General features: G+C 38.4%; 1 protein-coding gene across 1 annotated transcript in view; it reads right to left on the minus strand.

Annotated features, from left to right (window-relative positions):
- Positions 1 to 426: 426 nt before the first annotated feature.
- LOC141336775 (sialoadhesin-like) overlaps positions 427 to 27,270 on the minus strand; it is a 40,533-nt gene continuing 13,689 nt past the window's right edge. The window contains exons 6-16 of the mRNA XM_073842502.1: positions 21,187 to 21,255; positions 18,295 to 18,642; positions 17,948 to 18,196; positions 17,135 to 17,389; positions 16,823 to 17,050; positions 4,562 to 4,891; positions 4,215 to 4,463; positions 1,817 to 2,071; positions 1,505 to 1,732; positions 775 to 859; positions 427 to 574 (exon numbers count right to left, since the gene is read on the minus strand). Of these exons, the coding sequence (XP_073698603.1) occupies positions 427 to 574; positions 775 to 859; positions 1,505 to 1,732; positions 1,817 to 2,071; positions 4,215 to 4,463; positions 4,562 to 4,891; positions 16,823 to 17,050; positions 17,135 to 17,389; positions 17,948 to 18,196; positions 18,295 to 18,642; positions 21,187 to 21,255 (2,444 nt within the window). The remainder of the gene's footprint in view (positions 575 to 774; positions 860 to 1,504; positions 1,733 to 1,816; positions 2,072 to 4,214; positions 4,464 to 4,561; positions 4,892 to 16,822; positions 17,051 to 17,134; positions 17,390 to 17,947; positions 18,197 to 18,294; positions 18,643 to 21,186; positions 21,256 to 27,270) is intronic.

Below are 27,270 nucleotides of genomic sequence, written 5' to 3' on the forward strand. Positions count from 1 at the left end.
AATAACGTAATATTGAGACTACAATTCATGGAAAATGATCTTTGAAAATGTTACAAGACGTGCTATTAATTAGTGCTTTGAAATATGCTTAGCTAGACAATGCTGTAACGGCCCACACAGACATACCAAACCACAGTCTTAAAAAGATCTAAGGTAAATAAAATAATATTTTTACTTACCCCACTGGCAGATAATTTTACTTGTTTCCAGTGGGCAAAAAACTAAGTGCATTTTGCTTAAAACAACACTAAATACCTTATGTCGTTTTGCTCATCTAGTAAATGCATCTTTTAAGTTAAGAATTTTTTGATATTTTGACTAGAAACAAGACAAAAATAAGTAAGATGAGCCTTTTTTGCAGTGTATTTTGCTTCTCACCTGACAGGAAAATTAGGATGACGTATTCTCAGATTCTCATACTCGCTTTCATCGTTTCTGGCGTGTTGGATGGAAGGTTGTATACTCGATCTTCTCAAATTCTGTCATTTCAGGAGTTTTTCCTGTTTTTTTTTTGGGTGCAACTCTGGCCATAAAGACCACAGTGGTTTCTGTCAGAGCTGGAAGGTTGTTGAACCTGAAGAAAGAAGACAAAACCTTTCAGAAAAGTTAATAATAATCATCTGTATGAATGTCATGTTCCTTTAGTTTCCTTTAGTTCTTTGTAAGAGCATTTTCACTGATTTCAACACACTGATTTCTCATTCTTGACATGCTGGATTAAATACAAACACACACGTATAATTATTAGAGCATTATTAAAACCTAAGATCTCACCTCATGAACATAATGATGCAGATAAGAAATAAAACACATCCAGCTGCAATCACAACAGCTGCATACAGGGCTATACTATCTCCTCCTGAAAAAAAAAAAAAAAAAAAAAAAATTTTTGTCCAAATCAGCATTTATTATTTGCAGAAATCAGGAAATGTTGGGTGGTAACCTTGCACTAAAAATATAATATGCCAGCCAGTGACAGATCTTTGGGTTACAAAATTTTTATTGCACTTTTATTGCAATGTTTATCAACTTGAATTGAGCAAAGAGAGAATGAATGTGTTATTATTGACATTTCAGTTCATTGCTGCTTATGTGCAATTTATTATTATTATTTTTTTACTTTGATGTTTATTCTTTCAGTTTTGCTTTCATCTTAGAGAACAGCAACAGTTTTACTTCAGACCCAATCTTCAAATCAAAATATTATATATATCATGTATGTATCAGAATGATTATGTAAAAACAAGTCATCTTGGTAGGTCTACAAGACTTTAATATAACATTTGTTTTGACTAAATTGCTAAATATTAATTGGAAGCATTGTATAAGAATGGAAAGTCCAGTAAATTTACCTTGCAACGTACAACCTGAATAATATCAATAAGCTGAGCATTAATCATGTCACATCCAGCGTTTCTGTGAGCTACACCTTCAAAACATGCATTCATTCCTTCATTGTAATTTTTCTGACAAACATTTTGCAAAAAATATTTAACAGATTTACCTTTAACAGTGACAGTAACAGCGTCTGATCTCTGAGATCCATGTTGATTGTGAGCCTCACAGTAGAAGCGTCCACTCTGTAGTGCACTGAAACTCTGTCCAGATCCAACAGCTGAGCTTTGATTCTCCTTAAACCAGCTGAAGTTCAGAGCAGGTGGGTTTGAATCACTGCTGCAGATCAGAGTCACTGAATCTCCCTTTATTTTAACAGAGACGTTCCTCGGTCGATCTAAAATGGGTGGAAATCAAAATTCACCATATTAAAAAAAGATTAAAATGAATGTAAACAAGGCACAGATGATCATAAACTCACACATTATGTTTAGATTCACAGCATCAGAGTATTTCTCTCCATGTTTATTGATGGTCTTGCACTTGTATTCTCCACTGTGATCAGAGCTGATCTTTGAGATGTTGTAGATTCTTCCAGATCCTACAAACGTTCCTCCTTTAAACCAGCTGATTTTTGAAGGTGGGTTTGAATCACTGCTGCAGTTCAGAGTCACTGAAATACCTTCCACTATTTCACCAGATGGACTGATGGACACTGAGATGTTCCTGGGTGGGTCTAAAAATAATAAAAATTACATAAAAGAGAAATTTGGGACTACAGAACAAGGAAATTGAAAGTCAGCTGGATTTAATCTCATCAGTTTGTTGTCAGAGTTGTCTTTCAGAAAACAGACTCTATAACTGTGACATGATAACTATGCTCTGGGTGTATAATATACAGTTTGTTTAGAATCAGAATCAGAATCAGAATGAGCTTTATTGCCAGGTATGTTTGCACATACTAGGAATTTGTTTTTGTGACAGAGCTCCACAGTGCTACAGAATGACAGTGACAAGACGATACATATTATAAAAAGAACAATATACAAGTATACAAGACAGACAATGTGCAAAAATAGCAAAGACATTTGAATGGAAGTAAGTATGTGCTTTAAATAAATAACGGAAAAATGAATAAAGAATGTATAGTGTTGTATGTTCCACGATCAAGTGTTCATGAGATGGATTGCCTGAGGAAAGAAACTGTTTCGGTGTCTGGTCGTTCTAGTGCTCAGTGCTCTGTAGCGCCGACCGGATGGTAACAGTTCAAAAAGTGAGTGTGCTGGATGTGAGGGGTCCAGAGTAATTTTGGCAGCCCTTTTTCGTACTCTGGATAAGTACAGATCTTGAAGGGTAGGGAGGGTAGTACCAATGATTCGCTCAGCAGTCCGGACTATCCGACGTAGTCTTCTGAGATCAGAATTTGTAGCTGAGCTGAACCAGATGGTAATTGAAGTGCAGAGGACGGATTCAATGATGGCAGAGTAAAACTGTTTCAGCAGTTCCTGTGGCAGGTTGAGCTTCCTCAGCTGGCGGAGGAAGTACAGCCTCTGCTGGGCCTTTTTCACAATGGAGTCTATGTGAACATCCCACTTCAGGTCCTGAGAGATGGTGTTGCCAAGGAACTTGAATGACTCCACTGTGTTTACAGTGCTGTCCATGATGGTGAGTGGGGGGAGAGCAGGGGGGGTTTTCCTGAAGTCTATGATCATCTCCACAGTTTTGAGCGTGTTGAGCTCCAGGTTGTTATGACTGCACCAGACAGCCAGCTCTTTTACCTCCTGTCTGTAAGCAGACTCGTCACCGTCCTGAATGAGGCCGATAAGTGTGGTGTCGTCTGCAAACTTCAGGAGCTTGACAGAGGGGTCTTTGGAGGTACAGTCATTTGTATACAGGGAGAAGAGCAGTGGGGAGAGGACACAACCCTGAGGGGCGCCAGTGCTGATAGTCCGGGTGCTGGATGAGAATTTTCCCAGCCTCACTAGCTGCTGCCTGTCTGTCAGGAAGCTGTTGATCCACTGACAGACTGATGTGGGCACAGAGAGCTGAGTTAGTTTGGGCAGGAGGAGGTTTGGGATGATAGTGTTGAAGGCTGAACTGAAGTCCACAAACAGGATCCTCGCGTAAGTCCCTGATTTGTCCAGATGCTGCAGTATGAAATGTAGACTCATGTTCACTGCATCATCTACGGACCTGTTTGCACGATAAGCAAACTGCAGGGGGTCCAGTGAGGGTCTGGTGATGTCCTTCAGATAAGCCAGAACCAGTTTCTCAAACGACTTCATGACGACAGATGTTAGCGCCACAGGTCTGTAGTCGTTAAGTCCTGTTATTTTGGGTTTCTTTGGAATGGGGATGATTTCAGAACGTTTGAGAGAGGCGGGGACTTCACACAACTCCAAAGACCTATTGAAGATCTGTGAGAAAATGGGTGCCAGCTGATCTGCACAGGTTTTCAGACAGGCTGGTGTGACACCGTCAGGGCCTTTGTTTAAAAAAACAAAACAAACAAACTGAAATTTAATGTTTCACAAAAATCTGTTGGACTAAACATGCGTGTGCAGCAATTTACTCTGACTCACCCACTGTTTTGAGAAACCAAGATTAAATAAATAAATAAAAAACTGCTTAGGGGAAATTATGCATATCATTTGTCCTATGAAAATTTCCTATGTTAAATATTTGTTGTGTTCCGTTTGTCCCAATAACAACACAAGTTCTTAGGTTAACATCTGACAACATTCTTTACTCTCATTTTTAAATTATTTTAATATTTTAATTTAAATTAATTTAGTATGTGGAAATAATGTTTAGAAAATGTCACCAGTGATAAGATAATTATGTAATAATTTAACTTCAAATTATGACCAAATACTCACACATGACATTGAGATGAACATCAGGAGAGATGTAAGTGTGTCCATGAAGAGCACAGCTATATCTGCCTGCATCCTCTCTTCTGACTGACTGCAGCAGGAGTTGATTGTTTGTGTCTCTTCTCTCAGTTAATGGCTGTGAGTTTCTGTACCAGATGAATGTTGCTCTGTCAGTCAGAGTGCAGCTGCTTTTACATGTCAGACGGACTGAATCTCCCTCTGTCACTCTCTCAGGAGACTCCACCTGAAGATCTGAACACAACACACACATTACATCTAGTGCTGCTGTCATACACTCATTATTATTCAACATAATGCACAGAAGAAGAGTCAAACCTCATGAAAGTCACCTGTGACAGTAAGATTCACTCCTCGTTCACCAATCCATCCTGCTTTTTTTCCATTGGTAGTGAATCTGAAATAGTACATGTGTGAATCCGTCTGTGTCACATGACTCAGTCTGATGGTGCAGTTCTGCTGTTTATCTCCCAGATACTGAAGCCTCTGTCTGTATTCAGATTCATCATCATCATCACCATCAGCTTTTTTGGTCCAGAACACTTCCATGATCTTGTGTCCAGTAGGGTATGTATAAGTGCAGCTCATTATCACTGATGAGTCCTTTAGTGCACAGATGTGTGAATGACTGTAACTCACACCCCAACCAGCACTAGAAACATCTGAAAAACAAAATTCATAAAAACTAAAAGACTATATTTTCTCAAGATCTTTAAATGTTGTGTGGTTGCTGAGCTGAGAGTGTTTAAAAAAATCAACATTGAACAGCTGAGACAGAATAGTGAAAATATTAGTGAAAATAATGGGACTGTTTTAAGATGAAATATTAATCAGATTCATTTGATTTTATACTTATATTATATTTATTGAATCTGACACTCATGTAAAAATCTTGATAACATTATAAGTTGACTTCAGAGAACAGTACAAAAAAGAAAAACAGAGGCAGTTCAGGACCCTTTTAAAACATAATATAATCTAATAACAAGTACTTATTATTGGAATCTAATTATGTAATCCAGATTTCATGCAATCAGTTGCTACCCAGCACTGTTCCTTTACAAATATATATGATTGAAAACATCCAGACCCAGATGTTATCCATGATTTATGTCTCAATGACATGCAAGCAAACAAATAACCAACCAAATAAATAATTTCAAGAACAAAAAAAAAAAAAAAAAAAAAAATCCAGGAAGCTTTGCGAAGGCAAACCCTCCCAAAGAAAGTTAATTTTCATGTCACTAACAAGTATTTTTTGTTGACATATATATTTCTACACAATCACAAAGGTCTCTAGAATCATTCAAACAAAACAAATCTTACAAGAGATCTATAGTTTTTTGTATACTTAGTCAAGAGTCCAAGGGTAAATGACTTGTAAATATATATATAATTGGGAAATAGGGTATACTGTTGATAGCATCATGCTACTTATGTTACCTTCTTGTTAAAAACATGTTAACATCATGCTAGCAACGTGCTAATCTCATGCTAACAACATGTATGTTGCTAGCATTATGCTAATCACATTAACAGCTTGTTTAAGACATGTTAACATCATGCTAATTTTGTTTTAAACATTTTACTTATGTTAGCATAACGTTGTTAGCATGTTGTTGGTTTTAGCTGATAATCCACCTTGGTTTTAGCTGGTCATAGCTGGTCAACAGGCTGGTTTTATAAGGGTTTTGGCCGCTTTCTTAGCTGGCCAGGCTGGGAGACCAGCTATAGCCAGCTACTTCCACCTTAAACCAGCTAAAATTAGCCCTGCCAGGATTGAAGACCAGCTAAAACAAACTAATTCCAGCTTAAACCAGCTAAAACCAGCCTAACCAGGCTGGAGGACCAGCCAAAACCAACTAATTCCAGCTTAAACCAGCTAAAACCAGCCTAGCCAGGCTGGAGGACCAGCCAAAACCAACTAATTCCAGCTTAAACCAGCTAAAACCAGCCAACCAATTTAGGCTGGTTTTAGCTGGTAATCCAGCTTGGTCTTAGCTGGTCAGCACTCTGGTTCTAGAGGGTTTTGGCCACTTCCTTAGCTGGTCTGGCTGGGAGACCTGCTGGAACAACCAGCTAAAACCAACTAATTCCATTTTAAACCAGCTAAAACCAGCCAACCAGCTTAGGCTTAGGCTTAGGCTTAGGTTTTTTTTTCCAGCAGGGTTTTGAAAGCAGTTATTTTGAGTTAGATGCCAAATCTTTTCCTCTTATTCAAAATTGACATTGAAAGGGTGCATACAACATATTTGAACATTTAAATAAAATTTTTTAAGAAAAAAAAAAAAAAAAAAAAAAAAACCTGGGGAAAATAAATGAACTTGTTCACATAGGACTCTATTAACACGAGTATATGCATGAAACCATTTGGCCAATTTGGGCACAAATGGGTTAATGCAATTGAAAACGTATGCTACAATACGTATGCTCTCCACAACAGGGTTGCCAGGTCTGTGTGACAAAACTAGCCCAAAAAAGAGCAAGGACCATATCCCAAAAATCAAAACTCATAAAGGTAATTTCCATACCTAAAATGCAAACATTGTTTTGTAGTTCAAACAGTTTTACCATTTATTGCACGTTGGTTTTCTTCTTGTTATTTCCCTATAGCGGCTAATGATCCGGAAGTCTCACCCATATAAGGCTTACTTCCACCATGAAGAATGAGTTGGATACACAATATTAGCATGCTTGCATGGAACACACATAGCAGCAGAGGCGGTGAGAAAAAAAAGCTACGGTAAATCAGATTTGAGCAGTTAGATTGAAATGCATTTCCAGAAATGCAATTTGAACATGAGTTCAAACCACATATGAGTGTAGCCTGAAAAATTGATTTAATGTGATTTTTTTTGCTGTTCACACAAGCTTAATATGATTGTATTCCAGATCATATCAGATATGCACAAAAATCCAATTTAGACAGAGTCTGATCAAGGGCTACTGAGAAGCATCAGAAACTCACCGTGAATCACGAGAGAAAAGATGAGAGGAAAAAGAAGAGCCATTCTGACTGAAATCACAAGAGCATTACCTGCAACACAGAAATGGTTGAGAAAAAAAAAATACTATTTCAGTCTTTCTACATTAAAATTTGAAATTATTTGTGAAATTTCTTAAATAAAATTTACTTTCAAAAGAGATTCTACACCATTTTTGTTCAGAGTAGAAGCAATAAAAATGTATCTCCATATAAACAAACAAACAAAATATGTGATAAGAAACTGGTCATACCGTAGCACAGGACACCATCAGCTGAAACCAAATGACACATGAAGAGAAACGATGCCTCATTTATAACCAGAATGGCATCATTTCCTTCTCATTTCCTGTCTTTTTTTAAAAACCTCTGATTAGTGACGTAAACATTTACATGAAAAAAAAAGAAAGAAAAAGTAAATGATTCTTTCTTTTGTTTTTTTCAAAATTCAAAAAAACATTTAGTTTATTTCCTGGTCTATTTGGCATATTTTAAGATCATGAATACTTTCTTGTAAATGAAAGCCAGGAATAAACACAAACATATTGCATGTAAGCTGGACAACTCATACTAAACACACAAGTGAAAAAGAACCTAAAGTCTTAAAATATAGACGTCTGCTGACGTATGAGGGCTCACGTGATCTATTATTTATACATTATGTGCCAATCCATTTATAGGCAAAATACCCGAGTGCAGTGTTGGTGCTTCCTGTTGTACATACACATGCCTGACCAGCAGATCTGCAGTGTGTACAAATGTTTTGTGGCTTGTGAATTTTTTGCTGTTTGCATGATTATATATACGTTTTTTTTAATATATAATTTCAAGTTGATTAATTGATGATAAAAAATAATGATTTAAATGATATTAGCTTAGGTGTTAACACATGTTTAGGTTGTGCATGTGTCCACGTCTGTGTACAAAGGGGATGAGCATCAGAGGTTTCACTTCCTTGACATAAGCTATAAGCAGAAGCTATAGTAAGACTTCTTGTCACTCGCTCTAAACATAAAGCACCAATCAACACCAATGTTATTTATTTATATATCTGAATGACACACATGGGCCTTAAAGGTTTGAAATAATAATGAATTCCAAGTAACAATAGAAAAACGTCGTCATCTGCATCATTCGTGGTAAACTACATTTTAGAGTAGCTAAAGGAGATTTGGGTGTCTGATCATGAGTTGGATGCCCACTATAAGGTGCTGTTTCAAACAAAAAACTTTTACAAGGGTCTGTGTGTGTGATGAGTCGCTGCCTCCCCCCTAACAAACATCCTTATCAAACACTGCCCCTCCTTTACGGAATCCCCAGCAAGACGAGGACACAAGATCCCCTGTTTATTTTGAACACTTTTTTCCCCCTTTGGACACTTTTGTTTCATTTTTATGTTTAATAAAAGCCTCTCCGAGGCCTGATGCCACATCCACTGTGTCTGTCTGCCACAATGTGATACGAAAGAAAGACATAGTGACTTGTGGAAAATGGGCATCCGATAACCCCTTCAAGGTCACCTTTGTTCGTCTAAATAAACCTAAGAAACAAATATGTTCTGCTAATCTTTAATGCAATTTAGCCAATCTCAGTCATTACTTAAAGGGGTCATCAAATGCCCATTTTTCACAAGTTGCTGTAATTCTTTAGGGTCTTAATGAGAAGTCTATAACATACTTTGGTTAAAATTTCTCAACGGTTGTGTAAAAAACACTTTTGCCTTATCAAAATCAGCCTATTTTAGTTCGAGCTATTCTGTTGCATTTTCCTTTAAATGCTAATGAGCTCTGCTCCCCCCGCCCCTCTCTGCCTTGTAATGAGGAGCTGTAATGTTTATTTTAGCCACATTTAGCGGCGAAACTTGCTAACAAGCACCTCCCTCCACACACAGCTCTCACAGAACACCACACACATAAACCAGCCTAAATGCTTTACATTACTTGAAATAATAACTTCTGAACATTAAACATTGATTGTCAGCCTTTATTCACTTGTTTCTTGTGGTTTCTTATCAAAATCTTTAGTAGTAAAAAGTGTAAACTGCACCGCTAATGTCATAGAATAGCAGAGTTTAATAACAGCGGGGCATATTGTCACACAGTGTTACATCTTTCCCCATCTGCGCGACCGGAGTTTAAAGCAGGTTAGTGTCTTCTGCTGGTTTGTCAAGCATTAATAAGCTATCTAAACTGATAAATAACAAATTGGAGATTAAAATAAAAGCAGTTTTGTCTAATTTTAAATGAATACTAAAAACTAAAATGAAAAGTTTACATCAGCCAGAAATGTACTTTTACTTTGGTAAAATAAATATTCAGCGATATCTTCAAAATGCTTTTGAATTTTGGCGCTCTTTTTTCTCTGCATAGTGTTGCTATAGCAACTAGTAAATACCGTAAATTTGGTTATGCTAGCGTGTGTGGAAATATTTGAACCACGTGTGTTACAATTAACCCCGCGTTAGGTTGTGCCCCGCTCACCCCTAACTAAGAAAGTCAATTTGCAAAGATGCATAAAAAACCCTTAAGGTGCGGTCACACTGCACTTTTTGTTCCATTGACTTCCATTCATACGCATGCGAATGCTTTAGACCGGAAACGCAAGCCCATGCAAAATATTTTTGCATTTCGCTGCGTCTGAAAGTTTAAACTTGGTGAACTCTGACCAACGAATTCGTATCGCATGACTCTGTGGGACCAACAGGAGTCGACGATACGTCACAGCATGACCTCTAGCTGAATGAAAAGAACCTTAAATTTAAACATTTAAAACTGCAACACTGCGGTAAAGTGTAGTAGATTGTGTGTTTTTACATTTTAAAATGTATTATTAGTGTCTTGTGCTGAATTTAACTTTTAAAAAGACGCAGCAGAGCATGACGTCATATCACGACCGTTGCAGCAGCATCCAAAGGAATTTCACACGCTCAAAGTCTAGTGTGACCGGGGCTTTATACTCACTTCTGCTGTGTGAAGCTGCATCACAAATGAATCACACGAACATAAAATGAAAACTGAAAAATGAAAGTAACGTTAATCATCTGTGTCTTCAGCGGCTCAGATGTCAGGAGTAAATGACGACTGCTATGTTCATTATTACATCCAACAACAGAACTCCTCAATCCCTCAATTAGAGCCTTCCTCTGGACCTGAGTCAAACAATGGCGATCTGAGTCGGACTGTTTCAGCTCGGTGAGGGTGGGTCTAAGGTAAGGCACTCATATCAATCAACTATCGTGGGAGTGGCCTCTTTCAGTGTCGTCACAGAATGATCTGATTTTAAAAAGGGGATATTACTTTTAAAGATTAAACAAAATACCACTGGGTGGATTTTTATCATTGTAGGGTGTTTGTGTACACAAACAGCCAATACACATTAATGTTCAAACAACATGAAAAAGTGAGTTTTTCATCCGATGTCCCATTTAACCTTAACAGAAAGGAGGAGGTCCTGAAGAGGGATTTCAGGAGCCTGATCGAGACGGTACGCAGCACAGCGCCCGCGACGAGGATCATCGTGTCAGGACCGCTTCCCACGTATCGACGTGGACACGAAAGGTTCAGTAGACTTTTTGCTCTAAATGAATGGTTGTTGTCATGGTGTAAAGAACAAAAACTGCTCTTTGTTAATAATTGGAATCTTTTCTGGGAGCGCCCTAGGCTTTACCGCGCTGATGGCCTGCACCCCAGCAGAGTCGGAGCAGAACTCCTGTCGGACAACATCTCCAGGACGCTGCGCTCCATTTGACTAGTAAGCAATTCTTCAAATAGTTGCGTTGATGGCTTTTGTCATGCACATTTAAACGATAGTATTGGTGCTGTCCAACCTATAAAGACTGTGTCTGTTCCTCGAATAGTGAGGTCAAAACTAAAATTTAATGCAGGATCTAGAACAAATCTAATCGTGATTAGACCAAAAAAATGCACAATAAATGAACAAAATCAATTTTTAAAGCTTGGGCTCCTAAACATTAGATCACTCGCACCCAAAGCACTTACTGTAAATGAAATAATCACAGATAACAGTTTTGATGTACTCTGCTTGACTGAAACTTGGCTAAAACCAAACGATTATATTGGTCTGAATGAGTCTACTCCACCAAACTACTGTTATAAGCATGAACCCCGTCAGATCGGCCGTGGCGGTGGTGTAGCAACAATTTATAGTGATATTTTCAATGTTACCCAGAAAACAGGGTACAGGTTTAATTCATTTGAAGTACTTCTACTCAATGTTACTCTGTCAGATATGCAAAATAAACCTCTCCTATCTCTTGCTCTGGCTACTGTGTATAGACCCCCAGGGCCATATACAGATTTCCTAAAAGAATTTGCAGATTTCCTTTCTGACCTATTGGTTAATTTTGATAAAGCATTAATTGTTGGAGATTTTAACATTCATGTTGATAACACAAATGATGCGTTAGGACTTGCGTTCAATGACCTGTTAAACTCTTTTGGAGTCAAACAAAACGTCACTGGGCCCACTCATCGTTTTAATCATACACTAGATCTTATTATATCGCACGGACTTGATCTTACTGATATAGATATCGTACCTCAAAGCGATGATGTTACCGATCATTTCCTCGTATCGTGCATGCTGCGTATCACTGATGTTAACTATGTAGCTCCGCGCTATCGTCTGGGCAGAACTATTGTTCCTGCTACCAAAGATAGATTCGCAAATAACCTGCCTGATTTATCTCAGCTGCTCTGTGCACCCATAAATAAACATGAACTAGACAAAATGACTAGTAACATAGGCACTATCTTCTCTAACACATTAGAAGCTGTTGCCCCAATCAAGCTAAAAAAGGTTAGAGAAAAACGTACTGCGCCATGGTACAACAGTAATACCCATTCTCTCAAAAAAGAAACTCGTAATCTTGAGCGTAAATGGAGAAAAACTAACTTAGAAGTTTTTAAAATTGCATGGAAAAACAGTATGTCCAGCTATAGACGGGCTTTAAAAGCTGCTAAAGCCGAGTATATCCACCAACTCATAGAAAAAAACCAAAACAATCCAAGGTTTCTATTTAGCACAGTGGCTAGATTAACAAATAACCAAACACCTCCTGACCTGAATATTCCTGCACAGTTTAACAGTAACGTCTTTATGAATTTCTTTACTGATAAAATAGACAACATTAGAAATACAATAACTAATATAGATAATACAGCAACTGATACTTCAACATTAGTCATTACACCCAAAGAAAAACTTCAGTGCTTTACAACTATAGAACAGAAAGAATTAAATAAACTTATCACCACATCTAAACCAACAACATGCCTATTAGATCCTGTACCCACTAAATTACTAAAAGAGTTGTTACCTGTAGCAGAAGTACCGCTTCTTAATATTGTTAACTCATCGTTATCTTTAGGCCATGTCCCAAAACCATTCAAACTAGCGGTTATTAAACCTCTAATTAAGAAACCACAGCTAGACCCTAGTGAACTGGCAAATTACAGACCCATTTCTAATCTTCCATTTATGTCTAAAATTCTAGAAAAAGTTGTGTCTGCTCAATTGTGCTCCTTCTTGCAAAATAATAATATCTTTGAAGAATTTCAGTCAGGTTTCAGGCCCCATCATAGCACAGAAACTGCACTTGTAAAAATCACAAACGACTTGCTACTTGCGGCAGATCAAGGCTGCGTCTCATTGCTAGTTTTACTTGATCTTAGTGCTGCGTTCGACACTATAGATCATGAAATACTCATAGATCGATTACAAAACTATACAGGTATTCAAGGGCAGGCTTTAGGATGGTTCAGATCATACCTGTCCGATCGCTACCACTTTGTGTATTTAAACGGGGAGTCATCGCAGCTAACACCAGTAAAGTATGGAGTGCCACAAGGATCTGTCCTAGGTCCTCTGCTATTTTCAATTTACATGTTACCCCTCGGTAATATTATTAGGAAATATGGGATTAGTTTCCATTGTTATGCTGATGACACTCAACTATATATTTCAACAAGACCAGATGAAACTTCTAACTTAGCAAAGTTAACAGAGTGTGTTAAAAATGTGAAAGACTGGATGACCAATAATTTTCTACTGTTAAATTCAGATAAGACTGAGATATTACTTATTGGACCAAAAAACAGTACACAGAATCTCTTAAACTGCAACTTGCAACTAGATGGATGTACTGTTATTTCTTCTACAGTCAAAAATCTAGGTGTTATATTAGACAGCAACCTGTCTTTTGAAAATCATATTTCCTATGTTACAAAAACAGCATTCTTTCATCTTCGAAACATTGCTAAGCTACGGAACATGTTACCTGTTTCTGATGCAGAAAAGTTAGTTCATGCATTCATGACGTCTAGACTGGACTATTGTAATGCACTACTAGGTGGTTGTCCTGCTTCTTCAATAAATAAGCTACAGGTAGTCCAAAATGCAGCTGCTAGAGTCCTTACCAGATCAAGAAAATATGATCATATTACCCCAATTTTACGGTCTCTACACTGGCTACCTATTAGGTTCCGTATCACTTACAAAATATTACTTCTTACCTATAAGGCCCTTAATGGTTTAGCTCCTGCATACCTAACTAGTCTCCTACTACGCTACAATCCCTCACGCTCCCTAAGGTCGCAAAACTCTGGACTTTTAGTAGTACCTAGGATAGCAAAGTCCACTAAAGGAGGGAGAGCCTTTTCTCATTTGGCTCCCAAACTCTGGAATAGCCTTCCTGATAACGTTCGGGGTTCAGACACACTTTCTATGTTTAAATCTAGATTAAAGACTCATCTCTTTAGCCAAGCATTCACATAATGTATCTCATAACGTTGTAATTTCAGTTACATCTGATCAAATGCACATTAATATTCTTCAGCTTGGGCTAAACCATCATTTTTGCTTGGTCGGAAGTTGGAACAGCAGCTACGCTAATTATTTCTCTGTTTCTCTGTCTCTGCCACGGGATTTCCATCCCGTGGTAACTAGGATTTACACAAGATTCAGTCTGGATTCAGAAGAAGAGATGATGCCAACCCCTCAGAGGACCGCAGATGATGCCAGCCTTGAAACAACATACAGCACTACATAATTTTCCTACAAGTTGATTACAGCACATAACCATTGCAATTAGTGCTCATCATCTGTTTGATTACACAGTTACTGATTTAATATTTATATCATATGTACATCGACTCAACATACAGTATTCACCACTAATAAGCTACTAAATATATTGTAGTAGCCTAAAACTTTTGTGCAGCTGCTCTGCAACAATCTGTATTGTAAAAAGCGCTATACAAATAAACTTGAATTGAATTGAATTGAAAACTAAGGTGAAATGCTGAGGTAAAGTGCTTTAGGCAACACCATTGCTTTAGTGGAGATTTTAAACAGGTTTTTGAAGTACTTCTTTTGCTTGTTATTTTTAAGTTTTTAGTCTGAATATCATCTGAACCATTGGAGGTATACGTCAACTGGTAAGTTAATATTGTCAGTTAGCCGAAGTTAACTAAGAGCCCAACTAAATCAAACTGATATCCATGATGGTGGCATCATTTTAACCACTAAAACATCAACATCTGATCCTCTGTATTTCTCAGTAACAGCAGGTGTCCATCACTAATGCACAATCATCATTTAATTAGTCACTTAATTAACTTTAACTCTTTTTTTGCCTTGAGACCTGTTTTCGACTTGAAAGGAACGACTTGGTCCCATCTCTGGCCTCCTGCTGAAAAACTGTGCGAATTAGCAAATCCAGGTGATTTAAACAAAATACTTGGGAGGATTTTTACATCCGAAGCCTGGACTTTCCACCTCTGATTGCTACCAATATACCTGTGCTACTTAAGACTGGTTTTGTGGTCCAGGGTCACATATAAAATTGTAATGAATTCACTGTCAGATGTGATTTGGATGTGTAGGGATGTATTTTTTATTAGAAATTAGAACATCACCAAAACACACAAAAATAGATAGTATTAACTTTATTAAAATCCTAAAATATACCAACACATTAAACAAGCATGAAATATGAAGTCAAAGCATCAAACATGTTTTATGAAATATAAAAAAGAGACACAGACACTGATGCTTACTGATAAGTGACTAAGATACATAATGGCAAAATAACGTAATATTGAGACTACAATTCATGGAAAATGATCTTTGAAAATGTTACAAGACGTGCTATTAATTAGTGCTTTGAAATATGCTTAGCTAGACAATGCTGTAACGGCCCACACAGACATACCAAACCACAGTCTTAAAAAGATCTAAGGTAAATAAAATAATATTTTTACTTACCCCACTGGCAGATAATTTTACTTGTTTCCAGTGGGCAAAAAACTAAGTGCATTTTGCTTAAAACAACACTAAATACCTTATGTCGTTTTGCTCATCTAGTAAATGCATCTTTTAAGTTAAGAATTTTTTGATATTTTGACTAGAAACAAGACAAAAATAAGTAAGATGAGCCTTTTTTGCAGTGTATTTTGCTTCTCACCTGACAGGAAAATTAGGATGACGTATTCTCAGATTCTCATACTCGCTTTCATCGTTTCTGGCGTGTTGGATGGAAGGTTGTATACTCGATCTTCTCAAATTCTGTCATTTCAGGAGTTTTTCCTGTTTTTTTTTTGGGTGCAACTCTGGCCATAAAGACCACAGTGGTTTCTGTCAGAGCTGGAAGGTTGTTGAACCTGAAGAAAGAAGACAAAACCTTTCAGAAAAGTTAATAATAATCATCTGTATGAATGTCATGTTCCTTTAGTTTCCTTTAGTTCTTTGTAAGAGCATTTTCACTGATTTCAACACACTGATTTCTCATTCTTGACATGCTGGATTAAATACAAACACACACGTATAATTATTAGAGCATTATTAAAACCTAAGATCTCACCTCATGAACATAATGATGCAGATAAGAAATAAAACACATCCAGCTGCAATCACAACAGCTGCATACAGGGCTATACTATCTCCTCCTGAAAAAAAAAAAAAAAAAAAAAATTTTTTGTCCAAATCAGCATTTATTATTTGCAGAAATCAGGAAATGTTGGGTGGTAACCTTGCACTAAAAATATAATATGCCAGCCAGTAACAGATCTTTGGGTTACAAAATTTTTATTGCACTTTTATTGCAATGTTTATCAACTTGAATTGAGCAAAGAGAGAATGAATGTGTTATTATTGACATTTCAGTTCATTGCTGCTTATGTGCAATTTATTATTATTATTTTTTTACTTTGATGTTTATTCTTTCAGTTTTGCTTTCATCTTAGAGACAAGCAACAGTTTTACTTCAGACCCAATCTTCAAATCAAAATATTATATATATCATGTATGTATCAGAATGATTATGTAAAAACAAGTCATCTTGGTAGGTCTACAAGACTTTAATATAACATTTGTTTTGACTAAATTGCTAAATATTAATTGGAAGCATTGTATAAGAATGGAAAGTCCAGTAAATTTACCTTGCAACGTACAACCTGAATAATATCAATAAGCTGAGCATTAATCATGTCACATCCAGCGTTTCTGTGAGCTACACCTTCAAAACATGCATTCATTCCTTCATTGTAATTTTTCTAACAAACATTTTGCAAAAAATATTTAACAGATTTACCTTTAACAGTGACAGTAACAGTGTCTGATCTCTGAGATCCATGTTGATTGTGAGCCTCACAGTAGAAGCGTCCACTCTGTAGTGCACTGAAACTCTGTCCAGATCCAACAGCTGAGGATTCATCCTCCTTAAACCAGCTGAAGTTCAGAGCAGGTGGGTTTGAATCACTGCTGCAGATCAGAGTCACTGAACCACCCTTTATTTTAACAGAGACGTTCCTCGGTGGATCTAAAATGGGTGGAAATCAAAATTCACCATATTAAAAAAAGATTAAAATAAATGTAAACAAGGCTCAGATTATCATAAACTCACACATGATGTTTAGATTCACAGCATCAGAGTATTTCTCTCCATGTTTATTGTTGGACTTGCACTTGTATTCTCCACTGTGATCAGAGCTGATGTTTGAGATGTTGTAGATTCTTCCAGATCCTACAGATGCTCTTCCTTTAAACCAGCTGATTTCTGCAGGTGGGTTTGAATCACTGCTGCAGATCAGAGTCACTGAATCTCCCTCCACTATTTCACCAGATGGACTGATGGACACTGAGATGTTCCTGGGTGGGTCTAAAAATAATAAAAATTACATAAAAGAGAAATTTGGGACTACAGAACAAGGAAATTGAAAGTCAGCTGGATTTAATCTCATCAGTTTGTTGTCAGAGTTGTCTTTCAGAAAACAGACTCTATAACTGTGACATGATAACTATGCTCTGTGTGTATAATATACAGTTTGTTTAAAAAAACAAAACAAACAAACTGAAATTTAATGTTTCACAAAAATCTGTTGGACTAAACATGCGTGTGCAGCAATTTACTCTGATTCACCCACTGTTTTGAGAAACCAAGATTAAATAAATAAATAAAAAACTGCTCAGGGGAAATTATGCATATCATTTGTCCTATGAAAATTTCCTATGTTAAATATTTGTTGTGTTCCGTTTGTCCCAATAACAACACAAGTTCTTAGGTTAACATCTGACAACATTCTTTACTCTCATTTTTTAATTATTTTAATATTTTAATTTAAATTAATTTAGTATGTGGAAATAATGTTTAGAAAATGTCACCAGTGATAAGATAATTATGTAATAATTTAACTTCAAATTATGACCAAATACTCACACATGACATTGAGATAAACATCAGGAGAGATGTAAGTGTGTCCATGTAGAGCACAGCTATATCTGCCTGCATCCTCTCTTCTGACTGACTGCAGCAGGAGTTGATTGTTTGTGTCTCTTCTCTCAGTTAATGGCTGTGAGTTTCTGTACCAGATGAATGTTGCTCTGTCAGTCAGAGTGCAGCTGCTTTTACATGTCAGACGGACTGAATCTCCCTCTGTCACTCTCTCAGGAGACTCCACCTGAAGATCTGAACACAACACACACATTATATCTAGTGCTGCTGTCATACACTCATTATTATTCAACATAATGCACTGAAGAAGAGTCAAACCCCTTAAAATTCACCTGTGACAGTAAGACTCACTCCTGGTTTACCAATCCATGTGCCACCAGGTTTATTAGTAGTGAATCTGAAATAATACATGCGTGAATCCTTCAGTGTCACATGACTCAGTCTGATGGTGCAGTTCTGCTGTTTGTTTCCCAGATACTGAAACCTCTGTCTGTATTCAAATTTGTTAGATAAATCATCATCATCATCATCATCAGCATCAGCTCTTTTGGTCCAGAACACTTCCTTGATCTTGTGTTCAGTAGGGTATGTATAAGTGCAGCTCATTATCACTGATGAGTCCTTTAGTGCACAGATGTGTGAATGACTGTAACTCACACCCCAATCAGCACTAGAAACATCTGAAAAACAAAATTCATAAAAACTAAAAGACTATATTTTCTCAAGATCTTTAAATGTTGTGTGGTTGCTGAGCTGAGAGTGTTTAAAAAAATCAACATTGAACAGCTGAGACAGAATAGTGAAAATATTAGTGAAAATAATGGGACTGTTTTAAGATTAAATATTAATCAGATTCATTTGATTTTTTACTGATTGATAAATCAAGATCGTGCAAATTATGAAGATGGCTCTAAAGACGACAAGATGCTGTCCAGTGGCAAGTTGTGGAACAGTATTGCATTGCCTTCCTTCTGATCGCAACATTAGGAAAGAGTCAATTAACTTTATTTTAATGAAGATCCAGACCACATCAGTAAGAACTTTTGTTTACAACAAGACACAATTCAATGCAGGGTTTTCAAAAAGATTGAAAGGAAAAGATGATTATGTGTCTACTATATTGAATCTGACACTCATGTAAAAATATTGATAACATTATAAGTGGACTTCAGTGAACAGTACAAAAAATAAACACAGAGGCAGTTCAGGACCCTTTTAAAACATAATATAATCTAATAACAAGTACTTACTATTGGAATCTAATTATGTAATCCAGATTACTTGCAATCAGTTGCTACCCAGCACTGTTCCTTTACAAATATATATGATTGAATACATCCAGACCCACAGATGTTATCCATGATTTATGCCTCTATGACATGCAAGCAAACAACCAAATAAATCATTTCAAGAAAAAAAAAAAAAATTCAGGAAGCATTGCGAAGGCAAACCCTCCCAAAGAAAGTTAATTTTCATGTCACTAACAAGTATTTTTTGTTGACATATATATTTCTACATAATCACAAAGGTCTCTAGAATCATTCAAACAAAACAAATCTTACAAGAGATCTATAGTTTTGTGTATACTTAGTCAAGAGTCCAAGGGTAATGACTTGTAAATACATATATCATTGGGAAATAGGGTATACTGTTGATAGCATCATGCTACTCATGTTACCTTTTTGTTAAAAACATGTTAACATCATGCTAGCAACGTGCTAATCTCATGCTAACAACATGTATGTTGCTAGCATTATGCTAATCACATTAACAGCTTGTTTAAGACATGTTAACATCATGCTAATTTTGTTTTAACATTTTACTTATGTTAGCATGTTGTTGGTTTTAGCTGATAATCCACCTTGGTCTTAGCTGTTCGTAGCTGATCAACAGGCTGGTTTTAGAGGGATTTTGGCCACTTTCTTAGCTGGCCAGGCCGGGGTTGACCAGCTAAAGCCAGCTACTTCCATCTTAAACCAGCTAAAACCAGCCTAGCCAGGATTGAAGACCGGTAAAAACCAACTATTTCCATCTTAAACCAGCTAAAACCAGCCTAGCCAGGATTGAAGACCGGTGAAAACCAGTTATTTCCATCTTAAACCAGCTAAAACCAGCCTAGCCAGGATTGAAGACCGGTGAAAACCAACTATTTCCATTTTAACCCAGCTAAAACCAACCTAGCCAGACTGGAGGACCAGCTAAAGCCAACTAATTTCATCTTAAACCAGCTAAAACCAGCCTAAATTGATAATCCAGCTTGGTTTTAGCTGGTCAGCACTCTGGTTTTACAGGGTTTTGGCCAATTCCTTAGCTGGTCTGGCTGGGAGACCTGCTAGAACAACCAGCTGAAACCAACTGATTCCATTTTAAACCAGCTAAAACCAGCCAACCAGCTAAGGCTGGTTTTACCAGTTTTTTTTTTTCCAGCAGGGTTTTGAAAGCAGCTATTTTGAGTTAGATGCCAAATTTCTTCCTCTTATTCAAATTTGACATTCAAATGGTGCATACAGTATTTTCCACATTTAAATACAATTTTTTAAGAAAAAAATAAATAAATAAAAAATAAAAACCTGTGGAAAATAAATGCAGAACTTGTTCACATAGGACTCTATTAACACGAGTATATGCATGAAACCATTTGGCCAATTTAGGCACAAATAGGTTAATGCAATTGAAAACGTATGCTACAATACGTATGCTCTCCACATCAGGGTTGCCAGGTCTGTGTGACAAAACTAGCCCAAAAAAGAGCAAGGACCGTATCCCAAAAATCAAAACTCATAAAGGTAATTTCCATACCTAAAATGCAAACAGTGGTTTGTAGTTCAAACAGTTTTACCATTTATTGCACGTTGGTTTTCTTCTTGTTATTTCCCTATAGCGGCTAATGATCCGGAAGTCTCATCCATATAAGGCTTATACTTCCACCATGAAGAATGAGTTGGATACACAATATTAGCATGCTTGCGTGGAACACACATAGCAGCAGAGGCGGTGAGAAAAAAAAGCTACGCTAAATCAGATTTGAGCAGTTAGATTGAAATGCATTTCCAGAAATGCAATTTGAACATGAGTTCAAACCACATATGAGTGTAGCCTGAAAAATTTATTTAATGTGATTTTTTTGCTGTTCACACATGCTTAATATGATTGTATTCCGGATCATATCACATATGCACAAAAATCCAGTTTAGACAGAGTTTGAACAAGGGCTAAAAACTCACCGTGAATCATGAGAGAAAAGAGGAGAGGAAAAAAAACAGCCATTCTGACTGAAATCACAAGAGCATCACCTGCAACACAGAAATGGTTGAGAGAAAAAAAAATACAATTTCAGTCTTTCTACATCAAAATTTGAAATTATTTGTGAAATTTCTTAAATAAAATTTACTTTCAAAAGAGATTCTACACCATTTTTTTTCAGTGTAGAAGCAATAAAAATGTATCTCCATATATACAAACAAACAAAATATGTGATAAGAAACTGGTCATACCGTAGCACAGGACACCATCAGCTGAAACCAAATGACACATGAAGAGAAACAAGGCCTCATTTATAACCAGAATTGCATCATTTCCTTCTCATTTCCTGTTTTTTTAAAAACCTGATTAGTGACGTAAACATTTACATAAAGAAGAAAATGTTTCTTTCTTTTGTATTTTTCAAAATCCAAAAAACATAGTTTATTTCCTGGTCTATTTTGCAGATTTCAAGATCATGAATACTTTCTTGTAAATGAAAGCCAGGAATAAACACAAACATATTGCATGTAAGCTGGACAACTCATACTAAACCCACACGTGAAAAAGAACATAAAGTCTTAAAATACAGACGTATGAGGGCCCATGTGATCTATTATTTATGCATTATGTGCCAATCCATTTATAGGCAAAATACCCGAGTGCAGTGTTGGTGCTTCCTGTTGCACATACACATGCCTGACCAGCAGATCTGCAGTGTGTACAACTGTTTGGTGGCTTGTGAATTGTTTGCTGTTTGCATGATTATATATAAGTTTCTTTTAATATATAATTTCAAGTTGATTAATTGATGTTAAAAAATCATGATTTAAATGATATCAGCTTAGGTGTTAACACATGTTTAGGTTGCATGCATGTGTCCACGTCTGTGTACAAAGGGGATGGGCATCAGAGGTTTCACTTCCTTGACATAAGCTATAAGCAGAAACTATAGTAAGGCTTCTTGTCACTCGCTCTAAACATAAAGCACCAACCAACGCCAATGTTATTTATTTATATATCTGAATGACGCACATGGGCCTTAAAGGTTTGAAATAATAATGAATTCCAAGTAACAATGCAAAAACGTCGTCATCTGCATCATTCGTGGTAAACTACATTTTAGAGTAGCTAAAGGAGATTTGGGTGTTTGATCATGAGTTGGATGCCCACTATAAGGTGCTGTTTCAAACCAAAAACTTTTACAAGGGTCTGTGTGTGTGATGAGTCGGCTGCCTCCCCCCTAACAAACATCCTTATCAAACACTGCCCCTCCTTCACGGAATCCCCTGCAAGACGAAGACACAAGATCCCCTGTTTATTTTGAACACTTTTTCCCCCTTTGGACACTTTTTTATTTTTATGTTTAATAAAAGCCTCTCCGAGGCCTGATGCCACACCCACTGTGTCTGTCTGCCACAATGTGATACGAAAGAAAGACATAGTGACTTGTGGAAAATGGGCATCCGATAACCCCTTCAAGGTCACCTTTGTTCGTCTAAATAAACCTAAGAAACAAATATGTTCTGCTAATCTTTAATGCAATTTAGCCAATCTCAGTAATTACTTAAAGGGGTCATCAAATGCCCATTTTTCACAAGTTGCTGTAATTCTTTAGGGTCTTAATGAGAAGTTTATAACATACTTTGGTTAAAATTTCTCAACGGTTGTGTAAAAAACACTTTTACCTTACACTGAAAAAAATGATTCATTGAATTTACTAAAAAAATTTAAGGTAAGTGGTTGCAATCAATTGATTTGATCTAAATTTAAACAAGCACATTTATTTGGATTTAATCAATTTTATTTAGTTAACTTAGTATTAAAAAAATGAGTAATTTCAGCCCAATTTAATGCTACTTCCTCTTAATTTATTTATTTGTTTCTGAAGAAAAAATATTCATTGAATTTACTAATTTTTTTTAAGGTAAGTGGTTGCAATCAATTTATTTTAGCTACATTTAAATAATCACATTTCGTTGACTAAATTTCAAAATGGTTTTAATGACTAACCTTAAAAATATTTTTTTTCTTAAGGAGAGGTTCTTAAATGGCTTTGCAAATACACACAACAAGTTTAATGTTTTGAATTTATTTTTAATGTCATCAAATGTATATTCAGTAACAGTTTCTTTGGATGTACAAGTGTTTGGAAGACAAGTGCTTACTTTAACATTGCACATTCACAAAAATCAAAATTAACAAAAATTCACAGGTGAAAGAGGCCACATTGTTGAGTGCTGACTTGAAATTGCAAAATTAATAAAAAAATATGTGGAAACAGGCACAACTGTTCATATGTCATGCAACAAACTGCCATTTGTAATGGATTTTACAGGTATGCCCATGGTGATGTTTTCTGGGTCTTTCAAGGAGTCATCTCTTTGACTGTCCTATATTTAAATAAAAAGAAACTGTTATTAGTAGGGTTGGGTATCAACTGATATTTACCAGCCAATATGCACAAAAACTCATCAGTATGTCATCATAAACAGCAGGTTTTTTTTTTTAAGTTAAAGTGAAAGGAGATGCAGAGATGAAAGAAGCAGATGAGAAAGAAAACTGACAAATCTATACAATCATGGGTAATTATAGTACTAAACTAACGTTATAGTACTAAACAACGTTATTGCAGTGTTTATTATGTTTTTAACATGTTACTTTTTAAAACAAATGATGCCAAACATATAACATGCTAAAAAAAAAATCACAGCAATAATGATCCAATCATTTATTCACCCTCATGTTGTTCCTAACCTGCAAATGGAACACAAATTCAGATATTTTAATGAGATATGTGAGCTTTCCAACCCCGCATAGACAGCAACGCAACTCAACTGAAATGTTCTTAGGCCAAGAAACACATTAAAGATATTGGTAAAATAGTCATGTGACATCAGTGGTAATTTCATGAAGCTACGAGAACACTTGTGCGCAAAGAAAACAAAAATACAGACTCCTCCGCACCACCGTCTGCCATTCATGAGAGTAAACTAAGGTCTGCTGGGTTTTGAAAGACATGAGTGTGAGTAATTAACAACAGAATTTTCATTTTTAGGGCAACTATAACCCTTTTAGTATTTGAAATTTAAGTAGAATTAAAAAAAAAATCCTTTAAGAATTTAAATTCAAGCAGAGACATTTTTTTCTGGACAGTGTATTTGACATCACTATGTTAAATAATAATACAAATGGGAAAGGAAAAGACACTTGATTATTAAATACATACCTCCTGTAAAATGCAGAAATATTTGACCATTTTCCTCCCAGGAAGACCTCCTTTCTGGAAAACGTCTCGGGTTACTATTGTAACCTTAGTTCCCTGAGGGAACGAGACGCCGCGTCTAGAAAACGCTATGGGGAACGCCATTGGCGGGCCGCACTCTGAATCATGTCTTACAACCAATGAACGACGGGGGTGACGTCACAGGCGCGGTGACGTCACCGACCAGGAACTATAAAACGCGTGCGTTTGAAGCCCGCGGCAGCTCTAGCATGAAGCGAGCGCCGCAGGGGGGCGGGAATTATGGTCCGAGACGCGGCGTCTCGTTCCCTCAGGGAACTAAGGTTACAATAGTAACCCGAGACGTTCCCTTCCGGGAACTCGAGCCGCGTCTAGAAAACGCTATAGGGAACGAGACTACCTACGTCCCCATAATTTCCGAACCCTGCGCAGTGTCTGTGCCAGCAGGTGGAAAGAAAGAGCCTTTGTCTAGCATTCCGCGGACAAGAGGCCCTGTAGTCCTCGGCCCTTAGGCCAACGAGGAATGGGGTACTACCTCTGTCTGGTCTCCAGCCAGAGCGAGAGGTACTCCGCAGCCCTCAGGCACTCGCAGAGTCTTAGTCCTTTGTCTGGGAGTTAGCCAGAACAAGAAGGACCGAATGACCACTGTCTAGCACTCGGCGGACAGATGGTGTGGGAAGTCCTCGGTCCGCAGACCCACGAGGACAGTGCACTCGACCCCAAGAGTGCTCCTCGGCCCGCAGGCACACGAGGAATGGTAGTCTTCCTCTGTCTGGTTGCCAGCCAGAACGAGAGGTACTCCGCTGCCCTCAGGCACACGCAGAGTCTTAGTCCTTTGTCTGGGAGTTAGCCAGAACAAGAGGGACCGAATGACCACTGTCTAGCACTCGGCGGACAGATGGTGTGTGTAGTCCCCGGTCCGTAGACCCACGAGGACTGTGAGCTTGACCTCCAGGCTCCTCGGCCCTCGGGCGCACGAGGAGTGGGTGATCCTTTGCCTGGGGGTGCAGCCAGAGCAAGAGGGATCCAAGGCTCGGCCTGCGCTACGCCAGGACGCGAGAGATAAGGCCATTGTCGGCATTCCGCGGACAAGAGGGCACTGCAATCCCCGGCCCTCGGGCTCCCGGGGAAGACAGTAGGGGCCTCAGCCTGGTAGCCAGCCAGTGCGTGAGGCACTCCTCGGCCTTGTTCTAAGGCAGACGAGGAGTCTTAGTCCTTGGTCAAGGTAGTTTCCGGAACCAGAGGGACCGCATTACACTCGGTCTGATAGCATACTGCGTCAGAACATGAGGACAAGTGAGCCATTGTCTAGCATTCCACGGACAAGAGGGCTGTAAAGTTCTTGGCCCGCAGGCACACGAGAATAGAGACCTCCGCCTGGTTCGCCAGTCAGTGCAGGAGGCACCCCTCGGCCCTCGGGCACACGAGGGGTCTTAGTCCTTTGTCTGGGGTTTCAGCCATGACAAGAGGGACTGAAAGCTCGGTCTGTTAGTAGTGTCAGAACACGAGAGTAAGAGCCTTTGTCTAGTTTTCCACGGACAACAGGCTAAGTATTTCTTAGTTTGTTTGCAGATCTCTTTAGTTTGGCGAAACTAACTTCTCTTCTTTCCGCAGAAAGATGCGCCTTGAGAAGTCTTCTCCTGGCTAGGGAGGTGGCTGACTCTCCAGGCCTAGCGCACTAGGCCGAGAGCACAGCAGAGCCTGGAGCGGCTCTGAGGTCAAGCTCATAGTACCTGACGAATGTCAGGGGCGATAGGACCAACCCGCAGTTCCTGGAAGCGGAGCTTCTGGAGAACGGAGGCTTCATAGAGGACTCTCAAAATGAGAGGAAATCTCAACGCTCAATCCAACTGCTCTTAAGAGTGGAGGTCTCAAATAACCCTTCCGTGAGGGGAGACCTAGCTACACTCACGCTAGGAAGTACTGGAAGCGGAGCTTCTGGGGAACGGAGGCTTCAAAAACGACTCTCTATAGTGAGAGGAGGCCTGATAACGCTCAACCCTATGAGACCTGCGCTTGTAAGTACAGAAGCGGAGCCTCTGGAGAACGGAGGCTTCATAGAAGACTCTCTAAAATGAGAGGAAGCCTAGCAACGCTCGATCCATCAGCTCTTAAGAGTGGAGGTCTCAAGTAACCCTTCAGTGAGGGGGGACCTAGCTACACTCACGCTTGGCTGCACAGCGATCGGGAGAATGTGTAAAGACGCAGCCTCGGCAATGTCTGTACTATGGCGTCCAGTCCGGGCAGACCTGGAGGCACTAGGGAGAACCAGAGAGAACCTTGCGTCCCATCCTCTGAGTCTGTATGCTTAGAATTCTCCATGCTTCATTACTTCCCGATGAAGCCTTAATCTCCCGACCGTGGAGGAAACGTGCGACCAGGGGGCTCTGCCCACTGAGAGGCCACCTAGAGGGGCGTGGTAGGCACTTGTAGCCACCACGTAACCCCTCCAGGTGGAGTGAGCTAGCCCTGCGGAAAGGCGAGACTGTAGGAAATCCAGAACTGTACCAACCGGGCAGTTGACTGGGTCTAAGTGGTGCTCGCGGCACCATCTCGCAAACAAGTTCCACTTGAGGCCATACAGTTTCCTCGTAGAGGGAGCTCTGGATTGGAGAAGGGTCTCAACCACCTCAGTAGGGAGACCCGCTCCTCTAGGTTGTGCCCCCTCAGGGGCCACACCCATAACCTCAACTTCTCTGGGTGGGGTAGCAGACTGCGCCCCTGGCCTGAGGTAGGAGGTCTCTCCTGCCAGGAATCTCCCATGGAGAGCCGTCTAGGAGAAATACCAGGTCCGAGAACCATACTCGTGCCGGCCAGCGCGGGG

The sequence above is a fragment of the Garra rufa genome, chromosome 6 (genome assembly GCF_049309525.1).
Source record: "Garra rufa chromosome 6, GarRuf1.0, whole genome shotgun sequence".
NCBI lineage: Eukaryota > Metazoa > Chordata > Actinopteri > Cypriniformes > Cyprinidae > Garra > Garra rufa.